This window comes from Perkinsus marinus (assembly GCF_000006405.1).
Source record: "Perkinsus marinus ATCC 50983 genomic scaffold scf_1104296958234, whole genome shotgun sequence".
NCBI lineage: Eukaryota > Perkinsozoa > Perkinsida > Perkinsidae > Perkinsus > Perkinsus marinus.
In genome coordinates, this window is record NW_003206847.1 from 121,026 (window position 1) to 139,653 (window position 18,628).

The window sequence follows — 18,628 nt, forward strand, 5'->3', positions numbered from 1 at the left end:
AATTCAAATAGGAACGAATCACACCTTTGCCTCGCTGTAATTCCACAGGTGTTTCAATAAACTGTGATATCCGAGGAAAAGAGATTAATTTCGAGGTGCCTCGGGGAACTACCTTTACTAAACCGGATGAGACAGACCTCAAAATTGCCGACAAAGTCTTGTTTTTCTTCTGCATATGAGCGGAACTAATTTTCGTTTCGCGCACGCCCCGGTTTTTCTCTATCGCGCGCGCCCATAATCTGTAAAATTATGCGTTGAGGAAATGTGTCAAAGTTAAATTCTCCGGGCTCTGTTCATTTGTTGTGATGATGAACGTTTCACTTGTGACTCGTATAGTCTACCGTGTATGATTCTGTTTCCCTCGAAAAATACTTCCTCCTCCTCCTCATAAGAAGTTGGAACTTTTGCCGTATGTCTCTCGGCTGGTTAACGGAATCATCGTTGATCCCAAAGAAGGCCGAGAGAGTTGATCTCTCGAAAGCCTATGGGGGATCTGCTAAACATGATATCAACGTACTCAAGGTAGCATTGGAAGGGAGAAGGGGGTAGCGTATAGGAGACTCCTTTTTGGTGAGGGACATCCTTACTAGTAGTGTTATGATGATTTTTACACCTAATACTATTTACACTATTTACATACTTATTTTATTTACTTCCTGTCACTTTAGTTCTAGTAGTGTTGCATGCCTAGCATCATCGTTTTGAATGCTATCAGCTCTATCTTGATCGAGATATGTGTATTTGATTTCTACTACAATATTGGGTCTCCAACGACTGTAGGTTGAGGTGAATTAGATGTCTATTCCGGGGTAGTAGGGGTTGACGATCGATATACAGGGCGCCCATGAAAAAAATGTAAAATCTGGAATTCAAACTTACCATAGATGTTGCAAGCTACGGACAATTGCGTATTCTATTGAGGCCATATTGTAAGAATGAATAAACTCCTCACCGCGGTGTGGGAAAATATGCACATGGTCAACTAAATGTGTAGGTGACATTTGCGGAAATTCTGAGGAAAATTGAGGAAATTCTTATTGGTTTCTGTACATGCACAGTGAAGAAATTCTTGGACTCAGTTGAGGAAAGCAAACATATATTCCAACACTGCCTCACTGCTACTTGCATAGTTAGGACCATCGAAGTTGTTATTTGAATGGTGATGATTTTCTATAGGCTATATTGTCTCCCGAAAGGACATGTTGGGCATGATCTGAATCTTACACGCGTGAACCTTGGATACGTTTCAGGCTATGATCGACGATGGAGAGTCGGATGCGACTGAACGCAAGAGGAAGCATGAGAGTGGTAGAGTACGGCCCTTGAAAAAGGAAGGGAGGCTAGCCCGACCTCATAGACGTGATGATAATGATGATGGAGACCGGAATGAAGATGCTGTGAGGAAGTAGTAGCACGAAGGGACATACAGTGTGCAAGGTCCTACCACGCAAATTCATGCGGAGTTTTTCGCAGTAGTATATGGGAAATATGCGCATGGCCGACTACATAGTGAAGAAATAATGAGGAAAAATCTGCGTTTTTTTGTTGTTTCCTGTACGTTTCTACCATATGCAACATCTCATAGTAAGTGAGGGAGACCAACACAGATTCTAAAACTAGGATGGGGGTCTGTGAATATTGGTCATCATTATTATTTCAATGGTTATACGATCGGATATGGGTGGTGTAAATGATGTGCATGTTTAAGAAAAAATTCTAGAAAAATTCCGGAGAAGAATAAGGAATATTTTACGATTTATCATTCTGGAGTTGACTTTTCCCGTTTCTGAGATGTATGGTTGATATGAATCCACTGTTCAGGAAGCTCGAGGAGAAGGCGAGCTTGTATGAGCAGTTGATGCGGTCAGCCGCAGAAGGTGGTGATGATGATGCTGTTGGTGGGGGTAGACTGGTTAATTTTGGTAATAAAGTGAAGCAGATGGAGATATGGCAGGATGAGGAGGCGGAGAGGTAATGTCGGGGGGGGGGCAACTTTGGTGATTATCAGCCGTAATCGAAGTAGCGTGATGAGTGAATCTAATATCGCATGAATATGTGGAGGTTAGAGAAGGTGCTACTGTGGGCGCATCTTCTCACTTATGTGGTTGATGGAAGCACTGTACTCGTCTTTTGTAGATGGTTGTATGTTAATGGTAAGTGTCGTCTGTACTGTAGTCTTAAAGTCCTTCCTAACATTGGGTTGTCTCAGGGCATTGGGGATAGAATTGTAATGAGGCGTTGGCGTATTTCCTCAGATCTACATCGTCGTCGAAAGAGGAGGACTGTGAGGTGAAGGGGATGGATGGCGGAGTACGGCAAGTGTTTGAGAGGTACTATCGGGGTCCGCAGTAGCTTTGGCTGATCATGGGTGAATTCGGGAGAGGTTAGAATGGGGATGCCTCCAGATGTAATCACATTTCTTGAGTTATATTGGTCGTTGGTGAACGTCTCAAGGATGAGGAAAACTTGGCATAGTATTATTCTGAATGATGATGATCGAGAATTGGGGAAATTATGCGTGTGTTGGGAGGTTTTACCCCGGCAGGTGCCGACTTTGAGTCCCTTGTGGGAGAGAGATTGAATCATGTGGTGTATTTTTAGGACGTACAATCCAGAGGATAGGGACGCCGCTGATGCATTCCACGCTGAGGCAGAAGCTGCACAAGCACGATTGAAGAGAGATGAAGAATGTAAACGGGCATGTGGTAATTTCTCTCGATTCCGGAATAATTTACCCATTTTAGTTCCCCGAGCGATGGGCCGTCGAGAAGCGATGAAGCAGCGATTGGCGGCAGCTAGAAAACGTCGGAAAGTTGACGAAAAAGACGATGATAAAAATAACTGAAGTTTTGCAAAGTTGATGGGGAGTGGTGTTAGTCAGTGGATGGCTATGGTGTGTTGAGAAATTGCAAGAGAGCAAGTGGAGGAAAGTGTCAGATGATATCAGTGGCGAAATTGAAAGCTTCTTGCCTGGAGGTTCCCTATACAATTCGATAATGACGAACGCGATGTAGTTTTCGTACACACCTTTGGGAGAGACGAACGACCGCTCATTGTCGTGATCAATCGAGAACGCCGGAGTGTGGGTGTTCCAGATTCCAACAAGCATTGGAATGGTCGGGCGACCGTATGATGAGAAGATGGGGTCGGATGGTGTTATGAAAAGTAGGAAAAAAGGTTCCGAGTTCGAAGTAGAATTTTCAACGAAGAAAAGTTCTTCAGAGGAACTCAGTGGTACTTCGGGGCACCATTGCCTATTGCTTGAATCTTGGCTGCGTTGAGAGAGGAGTGGTATCAAGTCCGCACGCATGCCCACCCAAAAAGGTATGTGCGCGATTCAAACCTGCGTCGTCCGGCTAAGACACCGACGACTGTGCTAGAGTCGTAGAAAGCTCACTTGCGACGACCTTTTCTTAGGCTACCAACTTGCCGAGTGTACTATATTAGTTGGGGAAGCCGCACATTTCCTACAACCACAGAGTTCGGGTGAGCGCAGCAGAAGGCCAGACCGAAACACCAGACTGCAAACCTGCGGCCCGTAAACCAGGAACCGGAGACTATCTCGACGGAGGTCGTAGACCACCGACGTCCAGTTCCAGGGTAGGGCCGTAGGTATGGTGAGGTCTATGAGCCTGTACTGCGAGATGACCACGAGCCGAGCAGCTAAAAGCAAACTCGTCACGAGTTTGCTTTTAGTTTTTTTTTTGCTTTTACTCGTCACGAGTTACTCGTGCATCATCTCCACCGTGGCGTGGGAGGGCGGGCTAAAATAACGTTAACAGCCGGAGGCCGAGGTGAAGACTTCTCACAAGGCAATCGAATGGATCATGGACGAGATTCACGATAACCTATCAATCGATGATCTCCACTCTAACTGCCACGAAGAATCTTGCGTAGTGCGCCACATGAAACGGTCATTGCGGCACCCACAACTAACCTTGTCTACTGCGTAAACATCATCTATCGTTCACGACGGGTTATATTACGACGTCTGAAATGTTCGCAAGACTCTTGTGTGATGCTGGGAAATTGCTATTCAGTAGTTGTGCGTGGGAATATGATACCACGCCAGACTCAATAACCCTTGAATCGCACTACAGTGTCGTGTACTTACTTTAGTGTGTTGAGTTCATAAGAGGAATTTTCCTTCATTGAAAATTCTGATTGGAACTCGGAGTAACACACTGTTGCTCGTAAGAGTCCTGGCATATGAAATGTTGCCAGGACTCTTGTGTGTTTCTGGGAAATTGCTATTTAGTAGTCGTGCGTGGGAATATGATACCACGCCAGACTCAATAACCCTTAGATCGCACTACAGTGTCGTGTACTTACTTTAATGTTGAGTTCATAAGAAGAATTTTCCTTCATTGAAAATTCTGATTGTAACTTGGAACGACATATATTTGCTCGTAATATTACGACATATGAAATGTTGCCAGGACTCTTGTGTGTTGCTGGGAAATTGCTATTCAGTAGTTGTGCGTGGGAATATGATACCACGCCAGACTCAATAACCCTTGAATCGCACTACAGTGTCGTGTACTTACTTCAATGTGTTGAGTTCATAAGAGGAATTTTCCTTCACTGAAAATTCTGATTGGAACTTGAAATTACTCACTTTTGCTCGTAATATTACGACATATGAAATGTTGCCAGGACTCTTGTGTGTTGCTGGGAAATTGCTATTTAGTAGTTGTGCGAAGGAATATAATACCATACCAGACTCAATAACCCTTGGATCGCACTACAGTGTCGTGTACTTACTTTGGTGTTTTGAGTTCATAAGAGGAATTTTCATTCATCGAAAATTCTGATTGGAACTCGGAATAACACACTTTTGCGCGTAATATTACGACATATTAAATGTTGCCAGGACTCTTGTGTGTTGCTGGGAAATTGCTATTTAGTAGTTGTGCGTGGGAATATGATACCACGCCAGACTCAATAACCCTTAGATCGCACTACAGTGTCGTGTACTTACTTCAATGTGTTGAGTTCATAAGAGGAATTTTCCTTCGTTGAAAATTCCGACTGGAACTTGGAATGACATATATTTTCTCGTAATATTACAACATATGAAATGTTGCCAGGACTCTTGTGTGTTGCTGGGAAATTGCTATTTAGTAGTTGTGCGTGGGAATATGATACCACGCCAGACTCAATAACCCTTGGATCGCACTACAGTGTCGTGTACTTACTTCAATGTGTTGAGTTCATAAGAGGAATTTTCCTTCACTGAAAATTCTGATTGGAACTCGAAATTACTCACTTTTGCTCGTAAGTTGCTGGGAAATTGCTATTTAGTAGTTGTGCGTGGGAATATGATACCACGCCAGACTCAATAACCCTTAGATCGCACTACAGTGTCGTGTACTTACTTCAATGTGTTGAGTTCATAAGAGGAATTTTCCTTCATTGAAAATTCCGATTGGAACTTGGAATGACATATATTTTCTCGTAATATTACGACATATGAAATGTTGCCAGGACTCTTGTGTGTTGCTGGGAAATTGCTATTTAGTAGTTGTGCGTGGGAATATGATACCACGCCAGACTCAATAACCCTTGGATCGCACTACAGTGTCGTGTACTTACTTCAATGTGTTGAGTTCATAAGAGGAATTTTCCTTCACTGAAAATTGTGATTGGAACTCGAAATTACCCACTTCTGCTCGTAATATTACGACATATGAAATGTTGCCAGGACTCTTGTGTGTTGCTGGGAAAATGCTATTCAGTAGTTGTGCGAAGGAATATAATACCATACCAGACTCAATAACCCTTGGATCGCACTACAGTGTCGTGTACTCACTTTGGTGTCTTGAGTTCATAAGAGGAATTTTCATTCATTGAAAATTCTGATTGGAACTCGGAATAACACACTTTTGCTCGTAATATTACGACATATGAAATGTTGCCAGGACTCTTGTGTGTTGCTGGGAAATTGCTATTTAGTAGTTGTGCGTGGGAATATGATACCACGCCAGACTCAATAACCCTTAGATCGCACTACAGTGTCGTGTACTTACTTCAATGTGTTGAGTTCATAAGAGGAATTTTCATTCATTGAAAATTCTGATTGGAACTCGGAATAACACACTTTTGCTCGTAATATTACGACATATGAAATGTTGCCAGGACTCTTGTGTGTTGCTGGGAAATTGCTATTTAGTAGTTGTGCGTGGGAATATGATACCACGCCAGACTCAATAACCCTTGGATCGCACTACAGTGTCGTGTACTTACTTTAATGTGTTGAGCTCATAAGAGGAATTTTCCTTTATTGAAAATTCTGATTGGAACTCGGAATAACATATATTTGCTCGTAATATTACGACATGTGAAATGTTCAATGGAGGGCCATTTATGGAGCAAGGTCAATGACGACTGAGACCGTTCATGTAGAGGGGGGACAGTTAGAGTTCACAAAGAGTGCTAGATTAGCTTGGGCAAGGCGATCATCCAAGCGTTAACCGGACGTCATGATGTAGTAATTCCCGCATGGAATACCTAGTCAGCGCGATGCATTGGAGGAGGAACTATAATGCCCTCTTTGAGGATCGACTACTAACAAACAGGAATTTTTGGCGTCAACGCCTATATGTGGGACAGCGACGCTTTGGCCTTGAAGATGTTACTAAGAGAAATTGTAAGAGAATATCCTCGGCTGCTTCAGCAAGACAGCGGCGTTTTGATTCGACGGAGTCAGTGACTCCGTGGAAATAAGTGACACTTGTTTCCACGATACCGTACTGAGCGGACTATCCATTGCGCTCACGAGGCTGAGAAGGGGGAGGAAGTACGGCGAGTTGGAGTTTGGAGACGTCCCCACATTGCTCATGCGAGACGCGTGCCAAATGGGCCACATAGAGGGAAGCTACTCATTTAAGAGCAGTCTGATGCTTATTCTCTCAAACTCTGAGAGAATGAGTATTCGGACCGATTCTAGGACTCGGATCTCCTATTTCATCTGGCCAACTTTGCAATAACGCTTCTAGGAGAGGTCAGCCGATCAAAAGTTCCTATTGAACTGCTCCAGAAGTTAGGCAGTGTTTGAGAATGACTACTCTCAGTGATACTCAAGAAACCTTTTGAGAGAAGATACCTATTGGAGAACATGTCATGTGATTGTTGACGATTCGGTGATCACAGCATCATCGAAAACTGCTAGCAACAACGCAATACGCTATGACCAGAAGAACCATGCAGCGATCATGACTTGATTGAATTACATAAGAAAGAGTCAAAAAACAAACGATAACAATGATAATGAATGAATTTCACTGTTGTCCAGAGCCGCTGCACCCCCGCCGACGACGACGACCTCGAGCGATCAATGGTAAGCTGTGAACGAGCTCGGTGCAGCTTGGACGTGATCTGAAAAAGGAGCGGTATGAAAAACAATAACACACAACAGGCAAACTGATGGGGAAATACTACGCATCACTTTCTCGAAGGGATCCCATGAACACCAACTTACCTTCGAATGATCCGTCCGACATCGTGATCGATCTGGACGGCATTGCGCCACAACTGATAGACGTGAAAGCTGTATCTTCGTCTGCTCTCGAGCTTGCTATTTCGCCCGCCTTGCCCAACTCGAAATCCCTCGGCACACCAGTACGCCTGTACTCCTTAACAATCTTGAAAATGACACAACAGCCAACAGCTGTCCCCAAAGTCGAGGCCGTCAATATAACACACAAGAGAATGGTAAATGTTGACTTCTTCATAGCAGTGTTTCCTTCTGGGAATGGGGACTGCTCATTCGAACTATCAGCGCCGAACTCCAGCAGGCTCGGCATAGAATGACCAACGGACACACCAGGACCCAAAGCGAGGCGCACAGCCTCCAAAAAAGACTCTTGATCGACGAGCATCTCCGTCATCAGTCGCGGGGTTGTGTTATTAACTTCAACTTTTATCTCAACACTTAACCGTATCGCCACTTCGGGGTCCACCAGTCGTGTTCGAAAGAAGGTCTTTACCGCGACCGACAAAGGAGCTTCCATAATAGAAGGTCTCCATTGCGGCAACACCTCCAAGTAAATAGTCGCCGTAATAGTGGTGAGGAAGTCTGGGTTCATCGTCAGGGGTTTTGATGGGTCCAATACCTCGATAACCGGTACCTATCAATTATAATCGTAAGCTTGTGAGAGAATAATACGATTGTGCACTGTGAACTGACGACAAAATACCGACAAGCTGAAGCTGAGCCGAGCGTGTTGTGGCTCGAGCATGAATAGTTGTGTTCTTATCCAAGCTTCCCACCTTAGCAGGATTCATGAGCCCTCCCTCTGTGAGCAAGTTGATTTCACTGTCGAGACCGCTAAGGTTATATCGAATAACGTCCAGCACTGCTTGAGCTTCGTGGAGATCTTCTACTTGAAATTGAACTGATCCCTCATAACGTAATAATGGCTTTGGTTCCTCCTCCAAGATACGTCCACCCCCACCACAGAGATGACTACAGTCGCACAGCCTGTACCTATCTAGTACAGTGTAGGGAAACATGCACATCGTCAACTAAATACTGAAAATTGCGAGGAAATTTTCATTGGTTTCTGTACATTTCTATACGATTCTCACGAGCTCAGCGGAGAATAGCAAATATATATTCCATAACTGGTCCAGCGTCGGCAGCAAGGTAAACCCCCATTCTCGCTACGCCCACTCACCCGCATTGAGCAAGCAGGCCATGTTGGCATATTTTAGGTTGCCCCTCAGCAACGTTACATTTACACCAGCTTCCAACGCCACATACCGACACGCAGTATCTTAGCTTCTCGAGCAGCATCGATACAATACCAATATTCCTTACCGATTCGCCTCGTCCTCAGTGCCTTGTAAAACCTCATCCAACGCCTTCCCTCTCGCCAAAGTTGGACACGTCATCGTAACCGGCCTAACCCAGGGGCTCGGCGCGCCTGCAGTTGTCCTCTCGACAACCCGAGTCGTATCTTCACAAAGCGACATACACATTTTCGATAACTCACACAGAGCCGCACCTGCGGTCCTCGTAGTGGACACAACACTAGTAGATGTCACCTAAGTAACCTATCACTCACGCCTGGAGCCATGCAGCCCCTACCGCCCTAGTAGTTGAAGATGAGCCAGTACGATCTGTCGTTGGTGTTGATGATACCCAAGACTGGGGTGCTGTGGTAGGCGTTGTTATTGTGACTAGTTGGATGCAACTCAACAACCCGACCCTATCAAGAGGTAGATTAGTCCACGCACCCAAGGCTCTCTGCAAGAAGATCTGAAACATGTCCGAAAACAGCCCATCTCGACAGACCTGCTAATCTTACCTCACCCTTGCTGCCACACAAGCTACCGTTAACAGACTCGACCAACACAATCGACAAGGACACGTCGAGGTACATCCGAACGACCTAGTAGCGGAAATCTCAATCAGGTTAAGTATATGAGTACCCTAGCAGGAGGGGCTAGCTCGGCTAAGTGGAGGAAAGAGACGATGAGGCAGCTAAGGAGGCCGACGGATGTCTTGGCCATCAAACATCGTGGTATCTTTAGGTTGATGCTGGCAAGACACAGATCAGGTCCAACCTATACTATTCGAATCCAGCTCATACACATATGGGCGTAGGGCTGCATATCACATATCCATACCACTCCGTTCCAAACTCGTACACAACAATCTCACAGCACCAACATTCACAACATCATGACACCGACACCCAAAAACATCTCACTTATCGAGTTAGTGACCAGACGATCCCCCAACACCCAACTGATGCAAGTCGATGATCATAAACAGTCAAGTCCATGATGATGACGATCGGTAGAGTCGCCTCCTTGCCAAGAAAAATTGCCCACGAGTGTCCCCACTGAAATTCCCAATCATAAACCCTCGCGTTGGGGTAACTTACCTTCCTTAGCTTCTACTCAAGCAAGGCATTCAACATAATTCGGCATTCAACCGTCACCGCGCCACGAAATTCCCGAAATTGTATTGACAACAACAACAGACAAAATAAAACTCCACTGGAAACGTGACTATTTCTATCGTAGTTTCTTCAGCCTATCTTCGAGTGTATCAATTTCATCAACAGTGAGCTCGTCAACTTTCGTGCCCGGAAAATAATTCTCGATATCAGCCACCAACTCCAGCTCTCCTTCTGATACCAGATTAACCGCAATACCTTTACGGCCAAATCTACCTGTCCCTAAAGAGGAAAAAATAAAATTTCGCGGAAATTTTCCGAATTTTTCCCCAATCAACTTACTCCCGATCCGATGCAAATACGTCTCGTAATTGCATTTCCCATTATTAGGTCCGTCAGAATAATCAATCGGCAACTCAAAATTGACCACCAACGTGACAGCAGGCACGTCTATTCCTCTAGCTAGAACATCAGTCGCTATCAAAACCTGCCAGGAGTAAACCCTCTGTCCATGACCGCGCGCCACGAAATTACCTTCGTGACCTTATTGCGGAATTCGTCCATAATCTTATCTCGATACTCCGGACTTATTTGCTCCGCTCCGTTCATTTGAGTGCCACATATCAACGACACTGAATGCCCTTCATCACGCAGTAACTTGGCCAGACTAAAACAATGCAGCGAACAGTGTTGGAGGAAAACATGTTCGTTTTCCTCAGCTGAGCTTAGGAGTTTCCCCACTAATCATACAAGTTCACATCCGAGCCTGGGTATAAGTAGACAATAATCAATGGAAATTTTCCAATTTTTTTTCAAAATTTCCGTATCGTCACCAACATATGTGGTTGACCATATGCCCCTTTTCCCACACTGGAGACGATACCAACTCTATGGTGACCCCACGACCTCACTTGAAAGCAGTAACTCTCGAATTGACGAAGATGATCGACTGGGAGACGTTCATGGCTGCATATAGATCAGACAGGATCTGAACGGAACAACTGGAGGAAATTCATAATGACAAAAAATAAAAATGGTGATGAGGAAATTTTTTCTCGGGAAATTTTCGGAAAATTCAGGATTATCTGATAGTCGTATTGAATATCTTTACCGCACAGCCCGGGCAAAAGGTGCAGAATAATTTCGTGGTGCAGTGACAAAAAGAATTGCCCACCTACTTGAACCTTATTTTGGAAGTTCTTTCCAGTGTTAATGAACGTTTGCCAAATAGTACTCAAAGTGAGATCCTCCTTGCTGACCTAGTTCAACATAAGATACGCCAAATCGATCGCGTGATCGATTTTGTATCTCACCTGTATCTTGCTAGCATGAGGTACCAAGTTGAGGGCGAATCGACGCACATTCTCTGGGTACGTCGCACTAAAGGCACCAAAAACGTCACGCGCCACAAAATTAATATTCAGAAGTGATCGATAGGACACAAAATATCACCTAAAGAGTAAAATTTGAAGGTCGTGTTTGGGCAGCACAGATCTGATATTGTTCACAGCAGCTCCCATATTGTTATGTACCTGCTTTAATATTCCCGTAGAGTAACGTTAGCAGAGGTGAGAGTAAAACCGTTATAGAAAAAATCGTTCAACCACTGTGTCAATTCTTATACATTTCAAGACTAGTGTAAAGGTGGAATATCAACTAAGTGGAAAAATACCGAAACTACATTGAAGTATCAACAGTGAGCATTCCATCATAGACTCTTACAGGGGTTTCCCCGCACCATAACCACTGAACAAAAGAGAGAAAAACGCCGGATCTCGCCTTCGAATCTACCGATACGAGAACTACGAACCATCCACGACCAGTAGTACTCTTGGGAGCGACGCTTATATCATAGCATTGAGTACCAATTTTCTTCAAGACATAATAAGGACCAGTGGCTTTAGGGCTCGTTACACGGAGAAAGATGTGTCTCAAATCACTTCACATGGAATACTAAATTTAGAAAGATATTAAATATGATATACCATAATTTTATCACAAAAAAACAGAGGAAGAATTGTCTACAGAATATACTACCCCAATTATTCAAGGAGCAGACGATTGATGGCAAGCGATGAATGTGATTAAAAAATGGGTGAAAAATTCCGTCTGTTTCCAACGATTACCTGTATCATAGTGTCCGCCTCATCCAAAACAAACATGCTCACATTACGAGTATCAATTACTCGTTTAGTAATCAGATCCAAAACCTTCCCTGGAGTTCCCGACAATATCTGAAGCAGAATATCGGGCATGATCCGTATCTTACCAAAGTCAACCTCGGATACTCCCCCAATCCACACATCGCTCTTACCTGTTGGGTAACTCGTCCTTCCCGAGGATTCCTCGGTAGCCCATGAGCATTAGGAACAACAAGCTGCGTTGTAACACCTGAGATATATCTCCAACGATTATCGGCCCCGCGCAAAATATTCCGTCCTGCACCGAGCTATATCAACGATTATGATCGCGTAAAAACGTCCCACTTTCCGTACCAGTGTATTTCCCCAACGCTTCGACAACATCCAGATTCTGTATAGCAAGCTCTCTGGTCGGCGAGAGGATCAACGCTTGGAAAGTCTTCAACCTGATAATTAACTCATGCCACCCAGCGTCACGCGCCACGAAATTACCCCAAGTTTATTCGACTGAGCAAACCCAGAGCGAAAGTAGCCGTCTTCCCACTACCGTTCTGAGCCTGGCCGATGATATTACGACCATCTTGAATTAGAGGGAGGACCAATTCCTGAAGGAGCAAAAACTTTACTCAACGATTAAACACTTGTGAAAATTTTCCCCCTCATAAAACGTTAGTGATATCCAAAAATTGCAGGAATCTCGGCAAACTCAGTCATTCAAAGACCCAATGCACTTCATACCATTGATAAAAATACCATCAAATTCTTTTGGGATTTTTTTCTGAAAAATTCCCAGGGAAAATTCCCCAATATTACCTGAATTTTGCTAGGTTTGATAAAGCCCTTCTCCAAAATACCCCTCCTGAGTTCATTTGTCATATCCAAATCTTCCCATCGATGAGCACTAGCCAACGCTCGGGTGGTCGCTGTCGGCATGGCTTGACTCCGCGGAGAGGCCTCTGGGTTGGTATACTCAGTAACGGTTACCTAAAAAAGGAACATAACGAGAAACTAACAAGAGTTTATATAACTAGAGGAAGTTGTTCACTACGGAAATCGATTCTCGAATACGACGATTTTGTATTATAGCTGAGGACACCCGTGATTAGAAGGGAACAGTGAAGAAACAGATGAAGGAGTTATCACGGTTTACTCCTACTAGGAGTAAAAACATATAATTTTCCAGATGCAAATTCAATATCGAGTTCCACATAGTCACCACTCGAACATTGACACTATCATCATAAAACTACTCCGAAGTGAAAAATTTCCACTTGAAAAATTACTTTCTATGGTAATTCTGATTTGCATAGCTCTACTACCTTAGCCGTCTCCTCTCCCACCAGCCCCGATACAGGGATAGCCTCCTTTATCACATCGTTAGTATTACCATTGCTTGTCTTCGCCACAGAATCTCCTTCTGATAAACGACTTTTCAATAGGAGTCAATATTGATATTACCCCTCATGAATTTGACGACCTCCGCGGTCAGTTTGGATTCTGACGAGGAATCTTTCGAGCTCATTGAGGACGACAAGAAGAAGATACTTCGAAGTGGCAGACAACGCAGATTCGCATCAGGGCGTGCGCGGTTCTTTCGACTTCACGGATATTTGAAAAATTGTGGTACGAAGAAGAGTCCACTAAAATTTCTCAACTTCTCTTTTGCATCACGGTGAATCACTTCGGAACGAAAAAACATTTTTTGACTTTTCCGATTTTTCAGAATCATCGTAATACCTTCAGAAGACACACATAAAGTCCGGTTGGAAAGGAAATATGCACATGGTCAACTACATGTGTTGGTGACAATATGAAAATTCTAAGGAAATTTCGGGAAATTCTGGTCGGCTTCTACCCGAATTTGTATATAACCTTTTTTAATTAGTGTCCCTGATAAAATAAAACTCTTGAAAAAAATGAAAATAAAATGTAAATGAAATGAAAATGAAATGAAATAAAATGAAACTCCTGATAAAATCTGCTGATCGAATTTTGTAGCATGAAGACTTCCTGAAAACAACAACATTGCTATATTGTAGACGCGATTAACAACAAAGCAATGTCCACGGAAACGTCATAGGGAAAATTGGCAGTATTCAATCTCGTTCACCGGTCCAATAACAGTGTTGGAAGAATATACGTTGGCTTTCCTCATCAGCTGAGCTCAGGAGTTTGTTTCCTCACTAATTGTTTAAGTTTACAAGTGATTTGTATACAGAATTTTCAATTTTCATATTGTCACCAACACATGCAGTTGACCATATGAAGATCCTCCAACACTGTTTAATATTCATCATCATATTTCTCATTCTCTCAGTGGCTGCTTACTGCCTTTTCTGTTCCACCCCAACCCATGTCCGGTGCCTCGGCTGTTTATATATTGGATTTGAAGGGTAAGGCTATTATATGGAGAAACTATCGAGGAGAGGTAGTAGTAGTAGTCGGCAACTTGTGATGAAAAAACCGGAAAGCTCCTGATGATGATGTTGGTAGAATTGTGGTGAGAATTTCTCAATTTCTCGACTTGTGAATAGTGATGGAAAAAATTGTCAACATCGCTACTTGTTGATTCTGTACAGAAACGTATGAAGTTACCGGGGGGGGGGGAATTCATTTTCAACTTTCCACCTGGCTAGGAGCACATTCTTCGGACGATTTTCAATGTAAAAGTCTCAATGATTTTTCCCATTGTTATCAAAGCCTGGGAAACGTCATTTCCCAAGGCTAGCTGGGTCTCTGATTCTGTATAGGATCGTAGATCTTGGATAATCTTCTACTGGTACCTCTTGGCATTGTAATACTTTTGTATCACATGATTATTCTAATAATTCGGATAACGCGCACGATTGTGCCAATAATACGAAACTGACCCACGAAACTAGGTTTTCAGAATAATACGGTTATAGAGCTATCCTCTCAAGTTTTCAGTGAGGAATTTCCCGCACTAAATAGTTTCGCACTCTCCAGATCGCGCATACCGTACATCGCTACTTTCTCATTTTTTGGAAGAAAATTTTTCGTAGATTTTCGTGGTTTACGTGTAAAAAAGTGTTTTCCTCACTGCTGTTGGTTTATCCATTCTTATAACAAAGATTTACATCAGAGCGAAACTCGAAGTGTATTTCCTGCAGGTCCCCCCAACCGTAACTGACCATTTCATCGATAACGTTGTTGATGCAGAAGATGTGTGTGTGAAGGTATAGAAAGCCTCCGGTCGGGATCGAACCTGCGTTCTCCGATGGTTGTGGAATTTCACAATCTGGACTGCTGAAAGTTTTCCTAGATTTTTGCATGCGGAATTCTCGAGTGACTTTTCATTCGTTGCAAAATGACCAGTAGTAGTTTTTTTAATACTTTTTTCGCGCGCCACGAAATTGATGTCGTTGTAATTTCAGCCGATTTTCGTGGAGGATGGTATCGTCTACTGCTGGATACAGTATAATAATATCTACCTCATGGCGGTCACACAGAGAAATGGCAACGCGATGATGATTTTATCCTATCTATACAAGTTGGCTGAAGTATGTGGGAATATATGCACGTGGTGAACTACATGTGTTGGTGACAGTATGGAAAATTCCGAGAAAATTTTGGGAGTTTCACTTTAGGTCGGATTTTTGGTATAATTGTATTATTAGTGAGGAAACTTTTATAGTTAGATGAGGTAAGCGAACATATATTCTTCCAACACTGATATTCACTTGAATGAATAGTTTCTATGTTGTATACCTTTTACAATCGGGCGCGTGCGCGGCGCCGCAGTCTGTGGCGGCTGGCTGGAATATGATAACGCTCGAAGAGCGCAATATCGCTGTTCAGTGGCAATTCATGAACTCAACATCATAGTCGTCGATCTCAATACTTCTAGTGACTAGTTGTATCTACTCACCGTTAGCCGCGGTGATCGCGCAGTGTGCCCAAATGTCATTGCAAGTCTTGGGGAAAAAAGGCGGAGCGAAGTTCTTTTTTTGTGTTATCGCGATTCATTTTAGGTTTTGAGGGATTATTTCAAGACGGTTGATGAGGACCATATCAAAGACAACTTCATTCTCACTTACGAGCTGTTGGATGAAATGATGGACAATGGCTACCCGCAGGTATGTTGACAAACTGTGTACAGATTTTTGTGGCGCGCGCGGTATGTCATTGCAGTAGTTATATACTATTACTATGACTCTTTACTCGCCACATTTCTAGTGGTGGTGTTAGCCTCAGTCGCACCTCTGAATTTTTCTCAGAATTTTTCTGTAAAATTTGGAAAAAAAAATAATTTTTTCGTATCAGTTCGAGGCGGTGTTTCCTTCAGACTACCGAAACTAAAATTCTTCGGGAATACATCAAAACGGAATATAAGAAAGTCAAAGTCGATAAAATGAAAGCTCCACCAACAGCAGCGACAAGCGCAGTGAGTTGGAGGCCTGAAGGCATTAAGGTTAGCGCTCGCCCGATTGATCGATTTGTATACCTGCCTTTCTCAGCATAAAAAGAACGAAATCTTCCTCGATGTGATCGAAAAGTTGAATTTATTGGTAGCAGCGAATGGACAAGTTCTTAGGTGAGCAAAAAAGTTTTTTGGAGTGACCGAAAGAAAACTTCGCTCCGCCGTGTTTTAGGTCGGAGATTTTGGGATCGTTGAAAATGAAATCGTTTCTTTCGGGAATGCCAGAATGCAAGCTCGGATTGAACGACAAGTTGCTAGCAGCTGGCGGGTAATATGTCGCGCGCCATGAAATTATCAATTGAATTCTCGTCAGGACGGCCGGATCGAGCCGAGGGGGGAAAGGTGTCGAAATGGAAGACATCAAGTTTCACCAATGTGTTCGACTCAGGTGATTTTTGCGATTCGTGAATCGCTTCGCTCCGCTGCAATATTTGTATTGATACTCCCTTCAGTCGTTTTGAACAGGATAGGACAATATCGTTCATCCCACCCGATGGCGAGTTCGAGCTCATGAGGTGTGTCAATGAGGTGTATGAGTTATTATTGGGCGCGCGCTTTTTCAGTTACCGATTGAACACTCCAGTTAAGCCGCTGATTACAGTAGAGGCGGTGGTTGACCCAAGCCAGTCGGGAAGGCGACTGGAAGTGATGATCAAAGTCAAAAGCCAGTTTAAAAGCAGGTGGGAAACGCGGGATGATTTGTCACGCGCCACGAAATTCCTGGCAGGTCAATAGCAAATTCTGTTGAGATTCATGTTCCTGTACCCGGTGATGTTGACACTCCTCAATGCAAGGCCAGCACAGGTTAGAGAGTATCTTAGCGGAGCGAAGTGATTCATATTTGGTATTTTTAGGTTCGGTCAAGTACCATCCGGAGAAGGACTGTGTGATCTGGTCGATTAAGCAGTTCCCTGGTCAGAAGGATTACATTATGACTTCGAACTTTGGATTGCCCAGTATTTCTATGGAAGCCGCGAGGTAGGGTCCGACGCGCTTCTGGTTATGCATTCGGATAGGGCATCCGTTACTAAGCCGAAAACAGTCTTAATGAGTGCCACCATCCGCGTTGCTCATCGTTTGATATTGTGAAGATAGGAATCTTAGTTATTTCATCCGAACACTGGAGGGAGCTAGTCTAACGTGATCGATAGCTTCACTAAGCAAGGAATAGATGAGAAATAAAATCGAGGACGAATGTGTTAGGTTGCTTCTCGAAAGCTCATAATTTGCGCTATCGTGAACGCTCATGTGAACTCAGTGAAAACAGTGAATGAAGAGCTCAATCGAATCGGGATAGAAGGCTATGTGCATAGCAATGTCTTCTTCACAATATAGGAAGTCCACCGTTGCTGAGAATTCAAATAGACTTTCATCCTATCCTTTCTAATTTTTCAGGGATCTCTACGCAAAGAAGCCGATTTCAGTGAAGTTTGAGATACCTTATTTCACCGTTAGTGGTCTTACTGTGAGGTATCTGAAAATTGTGGAGAAGTCGGGGTAAGACTGTCGGGTTCTCTCCAGTGTTGAGGTGGTGTGGCGAGTGGAACTTGACGGACGTAGCGACCCGCATAGATCATAGTCGTTGAGACCCTTTACTACTCAGTGAAGTTCATCGAAGAAATCCGGATCCGAATGTGGAGCTCTGGTATTTAGTAATCGTACTTCGGTCAATTTATAATAGCACGAGCCGTGTGAGAGAATATGCACCTTTTCAACTACATGATTACATTATGGGAATTATGAGGGAATTGTGAGAAATTCTTTCCGGTTTCTGCTCACTATACCCGAATTCGTATGCAACCTTCCAGAGTTAGTGGCGAAACTTTCAAGTTCAGCTGAGGGAAGCCAACTCATACTCCGGCACTGATCACGAGTGTGTTTTGTCATCAGATACCAAGCACTTCCATGGGTTCGGTATATAACTCAAAGCGGCGACTATCAGCTGAGAATGACCTGAGCTGTTTTTTAGACCCAGCTGATGACGGTGGTGTAACTTTGCTACATTTATAGTAGTGTGTTTTCTTTCAACTATAGTATTGTGGAGTTGGTCAGTGACCATGGACTGGTAATTTCGAAGGACCGTTCTAAACCATGAGCAATAATATTAGTTATGCATTTGGCTTTTTACGAATTACCGA

The 18,628-nt window shown here is 43.5% G+C and overlaps 4 protein-coding genes across 4 annotated transcripts; 2 read left to right on the top strand and 2 right to left on the bottom strand.

Annotated features, from left to right (window-relative positions):
- Positions 1 to 411: 411 nt before the first annotated feature.
- Pmar_PMAR006000 (conserved hypothetical protein) lies at positions 412 to 2,845 on the top strand (the record flags this gene model as incomplete). The annotated part of the gene is made up of 6 exons (XM_002774374.1): positions 412 to 522; positions 1,251 to 1,405; positions 1,822 to 1,971; positions 2,256 to 2,330; positions 2,602 to 2,690; positions 2,745 to 2,845. The coding sequence occupies 6 exons, from the start codon at positions 412 to 414 to the stop codon at positions 2,843 to 2,845; spliced, it is 681 nt and encodes a 226-aa protein (XP_002774420.1).
- Positions 2,846 to 7,222: 4,377 nt separating this feature from the next.
- Pmar_PMAR006001 (hypothetical protein) lies at positions 7,223 to 9,023 on the bottom strand. Its single transcript, XM_002774375.1, has 5 exons — positions 9,009 to 9,023; positions 8,679 to 8,960; positions 8,272 to 8,488; positions 7,481 to 8,129; positions 7,223 to 7,377 (listed from the first exon to the last, which is right to left on the bottom strand). Exons 2-5 carry the CDS (start codon positions 8,795 to 8,797, stop codon positions 7,334 to 7,336), a joined length of 1,029 nt encoding a protein of 342 aa, XP_002774421.1. The 5' UTR covers positions 8,798 to 8,960; positions 9,009 to 9,023; the 3' UTR covers positions 7,223 to 7,333.
- A 1,003-nt stretch (positions 9,024 to 10,026) lies between these two features.
- On the bottom strand, positions 10,027 to 13,571 carry Pmar_PMAR006002 (ATP-dependent RNA helicase DDX25, putative; the record flags this gene model as incomplete). Its single annotated transcript, XM_002774376.1, has 13 exons — positions 10,027 to 10,190; positions 10,251 to 10,395; positions 10,443 to 10,575; positions 10,820 to 10,896; positions 11,087 to 11,167; positions 11,222 to 11,288; positions 11,361 to 11,440; positions 12,035 to 12,222; positions 12,404 to 12,495; positions 12,542 to 12,654; positions 12,863 to 13,033; positions 13,369 to 13,466; positions 13,508 to 13,571. 13 exons carry the CDS (start codon positions 13,569 to 13,571, stop codon positions 10,027 to 10,029), a joined length of 1,473 nt encoding a protein of 490 aa, XP_002774422.1.
- Positions 13,572 to 14,402: 831 nt separating this feature from the next.
- Pmar_PMAR006003 (mu1 adaptin, putative) lies at positions 14,403 to 18,447 on the top strand (the record flags this gene model as incomplete). Its single annotated transcript, XM_002774377.1, has 14 exons — positions 14,403 to 14,477; positions 15,181 to 15,246; positions 15,445 to 15,570; positions 16,042 to 16,146; positions 16,356 to 16,481; positions 16,528 to 16,604; positions 16,663 to 16,758; positions 16,804 to 16,878; positions 16,943 to 17,005; positions 17,054 to 17,170; positions 17,218 to 17,294; positions 17,345 to 17,468; positions 17,886 to 17,987; positions 18,381 to 18,447. The coding sequence occupies 14 exons, from the start codon at positions 14,403 to 14,405 to the stop codon at positions 18,445 to 18,447; spliced, it is 1,296 nt and encodes a 431-aa protein (XP_002774423.1).
- Between the last annotated feature and the right edge of the window lie 181 nt (positions 18,448 to 18,628).

Bases quoted from the DNA above. Each gene is read 5' to 3' on its own strand.
- Pmar_PMAR006001 (XM_002774375.1), bottom strand. From the start codon at position 8,797: ATGCTGCTCGAGAAGCTAAGATACTGCGTGTCGGTATGTGGCGTTGGA. The intron at 8,130-8,271 runs GTGGGAAGCTTG...TATAATTGATAG, and splicing joins GGCTCATGAATCCTGCTAAG to GTACCGGTTATCGAGGTATT. The intron at 7,378-7,480 runs GTAAGTTGGTGT...CTCCTTTTTCAG, and splicing joins GTCGGACGGATCATTCGAAG to ATCACGTCCAAGCTGCACCG.